The 7839-nt window shown below is 46.0% G+C and overlaps 2 protein-coding genes across 2 annotated transcripts; one reads left to right on the top strand and one right to left on the bottom strand.

Moving 5' to 3' along the window:
* Nucleotides 1-251: 251 nt before the first annotated feature.
* On the top strand, nt 252-1529 carry CCR75_000843 (uncharacterized protein; the record flags this gene model as incomplete). Its single annotated transcript, XM_067958949.1, has 1 exon — nt 252-1529. The coding sequence occupies one exon, from the start codon at nt 252-254 to the stop codon at nt 1527-1529; it is 1278 nt and encodes a 425-aa protein (XP_067819477.1).
* A 212-nt stretch (nt 1530-1741) lies between these two features.
* On the bottom strand, nt 1742-3247 carry CCR75_000842 (uncharacterized protein; the record flags this gene model as incomplete). Its single annotated transcript, XM_067958948.1, has 1 exon — nt 1742-3247. One exon carries the CDS (start codon nt 3245-3247, stop codon nt 1742-1744), a length of 1506 nt encoding a protein of 501 aa, XP_067819478.1.
* Nucleotides 3248-7839: the final 4592 nt, after the last annotated feature.

Raw genomic sequence — 7839 nt, forward strand, 5'->3', positions numbered from 1 at the left:
AAGTCTTTGAAGCTGTTTTGAATGGTGCCATTCGTCTAGACTTTACGCTTATAGGAATCATACTTGCTTTGTGGTACAAAATGCAACACTCTGTTCCTCAATTTAAGCGAAAATCTAAGCGCATTTATCAGGTAAGCTGTAAAATTGACAACGTTTGGAGTAACGAAGAGTTTCTAACTCGTTAATTTGCAAAAAAGAGCGATCGATTCATTCCTGCACGATCACTTATGGACTTTGATTCATGCCACAACATGATGACAGATCAAATCGAAGGCGACAATTGTACCCCATATAACAAATTCAACGGCTCTAGCTCGTACAAAGAGCTCCTGGACTCAGCTTATAATCAGAGTGCCTTCAAATTCCATCCACAGCCGCTTCTTGCCATTCAAACATCATCAACTCGTCAACTTCTTAACATCTACGACGTTTGTCCGTTTCGTTTACCAGCACGCGTCACTACTTCACCTCGTCACCAAAACATTTCATCGTTTCAACCCTCTTTACAACCGTTGTGTATTCTTGATGCCCCAGAGCTTCGAAATGATTTTTATATTAATCTTATTGATTGGGGTGCCAATGGAATCCTTGCAATTGCACTCAATCAGGACGTACACTTGTACAATCCCGAGACCGGCGCAATTGAAACCATACATGCTTGTCAACATCCAATGGATTACGTCACATCCGTTGTATGGACCATGGAAACGACTAATTCACGATCTAATGCTTGTAGTCTATTCATCGGCACTTTTCATTCGGAGCTGCAGCATTGGGACATTGAGGCAATGGCAAAGATTCGAACGTTGCGTTCCCATTCTCAACAAGTCACTTCTTTGTCATGGGGCACACATGGCATCTTAGCCTCGGGATCGCAAGATGCAACGATTCAGCTCCATGACACACGCTGTGCCCAGCATCGATTACAAGTAATGGATCGTCGAAATGGGGAGATTTGTGGGTTATCATGGTCTCCAGATGGAAGTATTTTGGCATCTGGAAGTACGACCAATGAATTGTGCATGTGGGATTCAGCTATGATTCGGTTTCATCGTCAGAGCGAGCTCAAATTACCACGGTCAACCCATTTAGAGCATTGTGCTCCCATACGAGCACTGGCATGGAGTCCATGGGAACGACTAGTCTTGGCATCGGGTGGGGGCACTGCCGATAGCACAATCAAATTGTGGCGCATGGCAAGTGACAAATTAATTCGATCAGTGTCCACGGGAGCCCACGTGTGTGCGATACTTTGGTCAAAAACAACACCACAGCTTCTATCGGCTCATGAGTACGGATCGTGTCGAAGCGAATTTACCATATGGAGCGATTTAAAGATGAAACGAGTACATGAATTCACAAGCCATTTCGCACGTGTTTTGCATGTTGCCATGTCACCTGATGGCGCGACAGTGGCTACAGCTGGAGCTGACGAAAGCTTGCGCTTCTGGAGTCTCTTTCCATCGACATCAGGGCAATCTAATGGATACCATACCGAGCTCGAAAGCTTGTTATCTGTAATCCGGTAAACAAAGTCACTGAGCTCACGTACATTTATTTAAGCACGAAGACTACATTATATAACTGCATAATAAAAAGTGACAGGCACTTGGTTGTCATAGCCACTGCTTTGACGTGTACGCGGACTTCTCCGCCGTGCTTTGGGTCCAATTCCAATAACTTGTCAAAGCTGGAAGGAAGGTAAAGGACACTTTCTCCTACTGTCCTTTGAAACGCAAAACTATTCTAGCCGCTGCTCGGGAATCCGCTCAAAACGTCGATACTTTGAAACGCCCGAGCTAGTTGTTTTCGGAGGTCCAATCTGAATCGACCCACGATAGCTGCCTCCAGCAAAACTATTTGTCGGAAGTCGTCCTTGTCCCCGCTGTTCACGCGTACAAATGTAGTGACCAGCAAGCCCATTCACGGGAATTAAATAACCCAGAGTAACCGTGTGACGAGGTCCATCCCGGACAGACGGAAGCCCTTCTATCGGTACCACGGGATCAATGTTAAAGTTGTGGTCGTTTGAAATGAGCACCAACTCGACATTAAACATGCTGGCTACTGCATACAATTCCGCTGTAGTTGCCTGTTCATCCTGCGTGTCTCGAAACGTTTCGTATCGGTCTCGAACGTCAACTTCATCTTGCATCAAAAAAAGCGCTAGTTTTGTACTATGAGTGAGAGCATACTCCATCAACTGACGTCGTAAATACTGGGCCGCGGCAATTCGTCGAGGGGCCATGCCATCTGCGGCTCCTACATTCACCACCGTCATGCTGGCTGGATAATCTCGTAAGCACTGCAACGGATACATTTCGTAGACAATGCAATGCAATAGACACGAGCCGTCCGGCGGCATTCCGACGCCTACAAGTCCCAAACTCATTAATTGGTCCTCCATCTTGGCTCGCTGAAGGTCCAATTCTGGTATAATGACGTCTGGAGCTGAAAGCGCCGTCATGCTCGTGGATCCGCGCTCGTATAATGCTGACGATGCCGGAAACCAACTGCCTGAGGAAGACCCCGGACCCATGGAATGGGCAAGGGACCCTCGACTGTTTGTGCTCGTCACGCTTCCCGAACCTTGTGGAACTGTGTGCCGAACAAAGCTTTGACTGCCAATAAATCCCGTGCCCGACCAGCGATAGTCACTCGTTGTCGACGCAAAGGACGAGACGGTTGAACAGCTCGAAACCGAGCGAAAATCATCGTCTTCGTCTCCCATGACACTGGCGGTCGCTTGTATAATAGCCGGAGAGGCCAAAATTGATGCTGACGGACGTAATTGCGACTCTCGTTGCTCGTACTCGGCATTCGCACCAAAGCCTACGTTAAACCCCACAAAGCTCTTGACCGTTTGACTGCTTACTGCTGCTAAGTGAAACGCCACTAGTTGCGGGTGTTGACTCACCATATTGATATAACTATCCAATTCGCGCATTCGAGCTCCTAAAAACTCGGGACTCTTGTCCACTCGAAAAAGGGCACGGCGGCGATACAGCGGTGGGAACTTGACGCCTTTCATTAATGCCGTATTACGCTTGCGCAATTTCTCGTCGAGCTTCCGAAACGCCGAGAAACTGCGCCAAATGTGCCAGCTCGTGCGTCCCACGGCATGCGCTCGAGTCGAGTAGAACGAGAGCTGAACGACGACTTTGTACTCAGTCTTCTTGCTGCTCAAGCGATAGTCATCAACACTGATACGGCACAAGTAATTGCCCTGAATGTCGTCAGGCATCATGGCTAGGCGGCTCATAAGTGGTCCACTGCGACAAGAAGGACGATGGCCGGACACTAAGCGTTTTGCGTTCTATTTTTAGCTCGAATCCACAGCCGCCCTTTTTAACCTATCCCTCGTAGATAGACCCGACTAAAGTTACAGTAGTATCCTTATTAAAAACTGCTGCTCCATGTCGGCTGTTTTCAATTGTAATCTGGATTGGTCCAATACAAACTTGGACACACGACAGACATTCCTCCGCTGAAGCAGTTATTGTTTTTAGTTTAAGCGGACGAATTTGATTGAAGCATGAGAAGAATCTCGGAATGCTGCCGCCGCAGAAAACCCTACGGACGTCGCACTTTTGCAACATTATATGCTGGATTCGGTATATTTCCGATTATGTATCAAGGGAGCACTGTTATTATTGCATTTCAGGATACTTAGGCCGATTTTTAAAGCGAAACATATCGCTGCTTGTCATGCGATTTGCGTGGAATTCGAGAATTGTTAAGGCAGCAGTTGCAAAATATCGGAGACAGTGACGACGCTGGCAGCTTCATGGCACACGCCATTTTATGCAATCATATTATCGGTGAGAAACGCAAGCGGTGACTCTTTGCAACAAAAAAATAAGGCTTAGCATCGGATTATGCGCCGATGCTTGCAAGATTAAGCTCATATAGCACGTAATGCCGATATTTACCAACCCGTCGCAACCTGTATGTTGTTTCTTCTCCTCGGAGCGGCGCTTTCGTCGTCTTAAATCACTTTTCGATGCATCAGGGTTGATAAAGCTTCGACTGCTTGCACAATACAGCTGCCCTTTCAGCTCCAAGACCGCTATGGCAACACATCTATTCGCATTACATATACGCCAGTGAGAAAGCTTTAGTTGACCCTGTGATAGCATCGCAGGACATATTGGAAGCCACATGGCACGCGTCCTTATCTATTATTGGCACGGCACAGCACGATGCCCACAAGCACAAGCTGGTGGACGCGCATCAATTATATCATATATCAGTGTTACTTCACTTGAAAGAGTGAATCTAATCGAATAGGGAGTGAAAATAATAATTCCCTAACAGAAAAGGTAATTACTAGTGAGGAAAATATAATTTCACATAAATGAAAAGAACCCAAAAACTTGTCAAGTATTGAACTAATGTATATCATGAACCAGGTTGGCAATAATGCACGGTCATAAAGCAAATAAATAAGTTTAGCTAGATTAAGATATTGACAAGATATTAACATTTTAATGTTTTACTGCCACTTAAAGGATTGGAAAAGTCTACACTGAACGTCCCTGCGACTGCACCCGACGTTCTACATCTGGCGGAAAAAGGCGTATCTTTCAACTACAATTCCCGAGTCTGCTCAGCAGACTGATCCAGTGGCGCATTTATCGAGCGTCCACCCCAGCGAGCCTGTCGCTGAGCCGACATCGGGCGAGGCTGCAATCCCGCTTGCGGGTGACCGACGATATGGCGCTCCAGCATCCTTACACGCTCGGGCAACTCGCGATTCGACTGACAAATCTCAGTCGCCGTCCGCACTGCTCGCGCCGCGTGTAACGGGGTATATCGTTACATGAAATTAACACTTAGAGGTTGTTAATTAATATCTTGTTTAAAAGGTAGATAATATTTGGAGAATATTTCTTTACATGGTAATATTCTAAAAGCTTATACATTGGTAGATAAAGACCATTATATCTACTTTCTCCGCGGTTCAGTCAGCGCTGGACGTGCGCAAAGAGAAAGACGGATAAGACTTTTAGTAAATGTTTTGTATTAGTTTATAATTAAGGTAGTATTAAGTAGATAGACAAGAAGAACTTAATTATATTAATACAGTTTTCATATAACCCTCTTTAAAGCCAGTGCTTTAAAAAGAAGACTTTCTCTGCACGTACTAGTGTACGTGAAGTGACGTGAGGCACCACTCGCACTGACAGTGCGAAGTGGACTTGTACTAGAACAGTCGGCAGGCGTTACCTAGCACACTGTAGTTAAGAAACGTTAATTAAATGGACATGTACGACTACGATTGTATGTCGTACAAGTCCACTCGCACTGCTTCAGTTGCGAGTGGTGCCCTTCGTTATTTCACGTACACTAGTACGTGCAGAGGAAGACTTCTCTTAAGGCAACTAGCTTTAAGAGGGTAAAATGAAAACTGTATTAAATATAATTAAGTGTCTTGTTCTATCTTTGTAAATGCTAACTTAATTATAATATAATACTAAACATGTAAATGAATTCTTATCTATATCTTATCTGGAACTCTCTCTTTGATTACTCCTACAGCCGATTAGTCTGCGGAATAAATAGGTATAAATGGTCAATATCTATTTATGGATAAGAATTCTGAATATTAATTTTAAGTAATATCCTCCAAATATTATCTACCTTTTGGATAACATATTAATCAACAACCTTTAAGTGTTAATTTCATGTAACGATACACCCCGTTACATCACCCCTCCCTTAAACGACAATCACTCTGAGTGTCATTGGATGGGGTGGTCCCTATGTGACCACTTAATTTTTAAAACGATGTTGATTGGTCAGATCCATCATTTTAAATTCCATCGCATGAAGAATCAACTCATGCGGGGTGACGATAGTGCTGCGCCTTCGGCTGCGGTTCCTGCAGCCGCGGGTGACGCACTGCTATCTCTTGCGGCAGCCGGAACGTCTGCCGTTGTGTCTTCCACTCGCACAACACTAGATATTGCGAGTGCACGTGGTGATTCACCACGTGAATACGACCCCTCTTTGGAGGTCGACTACGAATGCGAGTCGGATGAAATGGCCGACTCGGGGAGAATGGAACAGTCGCCTGATATACGTCAGGCGGCTGACTATGAGCCTTCGAATGAGAGGGCTCATTCTGATAGACGAGTAAACAGTCTATTTGGATTCGACGATGAGGATGATCCCTCATCGCCCGTACGATCTTTCATACGGTCACCTGCACGTGTTTCTGTGCAAGGTGACGACGATGGCGTAAGCCATCGTAAGAAAAGTTCTTGTGGTACCCCTGCTTCAGTGAGTACCACTCAGGGGAGTGAAGACAGTAAAATGTCTCATCTCGCCCCTGAAAAGAAGCCGTGGCTTTTGCCAGAACGGCTTATCAATAGCTTGTCTGGAGAAACTACTCCTCACAATAAATATCCCAATTTATTGCGACAAAGCTACATGGCTTTGATCCCAGCGCGAAGGACTTTCGCGCTGAGAAAGATTTCTATCTCGATGCTTTTCTTAAACATCGACGGTTTAGTGGCAATAATAAGCGAGATAAAGTCTCGCTTATGCAAGCTTGGAGCGCATTCATTCGCAATGTCAAAGACATTGGACGCGAAGCCTGGCTTCAAAAACTTAACGCGAATCGCGTTAAATTTGAGAAAAGAACTCCAACCGGTGCAAAGTATAAATTGCATCGGTTGTCACGTGAGGCTGGACTTCCATGCCTCACGTGGGGTGATCCCTGTCCGTGTTGTGTATACAACTCGAAGAGGGTAAAAGGGGATGTCTATTCCCTTTATTCGCCCTGGGGAAGGGCTCGCATCTCTATTGAGATGCGTGACGCGATTGACGTTTTGCGATCGATTTACAGGCGCCAGGGGCGCGTGTTTTTCGATGGGCCTTCTGAACCATCGGATGGGTCTCGTCATACTGACGGACGAGGCCCTGAACGTTAGAAATCAGCTGGAAACGAGGCTCCCAGCTGTCATGCGAAGGTGGATAAACACGCCAGCGAGCAAGATAACTCGTTCGCTGCCCCTTCACATCACGGTGGAGCTGGATACGTTCCACAAGGAAACGCTGACCACCGTGGAAATCCACCAATGGTTGTGGTGGAGGAGGGAAAATTAGATCCGAATCGTATGTCGGATCTAATATCGAGGATCGACAGAATCGATCACTTCCTCCATGATTTGGAGGAGGGACTTGAGCACGAGCGCGGCAAGCGTCGCTCGTTGGAGCAGACGGTGCAGACTCACCATATCGAGCGGTTGGAAGACCGTTCGAAGGGTGCGTACTCCTTGTTGGAGTACGAGCGGAACTATCATGCTGTTCGCGATGAGCTGTCGTCAGCTCATCGTAGTTTCGAGGATCTTCGGAACAAGCATGAGAAACTTCAGGTTCAACATGAGAACCTGGTTCGCGATCACAAGAATCTTTTGGGGATTCTTGAAAAGGGTGGTCAAATCCGTCCTCGGAAGAAGCCGCGTACTGATGGTACGGGCGGAGCCGACCAACGTAAAACGTAGGATGCGTTCGCATCCTACGTGGCAATTCTATTGTGTACACATTGCGTCTGCGATGCAGTACACGAAAAGGACCAATGAACTTGGGTAGTAGTTTACTGCTATCCACATTAGTGACTAATCGCTTACGTAAGTTTACCGTAGAGAGTAGCACTAGGTCATTAATTTTAAATGAAAGAACATTTGCTCTTCCATGTTTGTCTGCATTCCGTTTCTGTCGGTCCACTGCGTTAGCAATGGAATCCCGAACGAAACAAATTATTGATTCTCGAGTTAGCAGAAACTCTTCTGCTAACTCATTTGTTTTGTCTTTCTCAGTACGCTTTGTGCG

This window comes from Bremia lactucae, linkage group LG9, assembly GCF_004359215.1.
Source record: "Bremia lactucae strain SF5 linkage group LG9, whole genome shotgun sequence".
Taxonomy (NCBI): Eukaryota; Oomycota; class Peronosporomycetes; order Peronosporales; family Peronosporaceae; genus Bremia; species Bremia lactucae.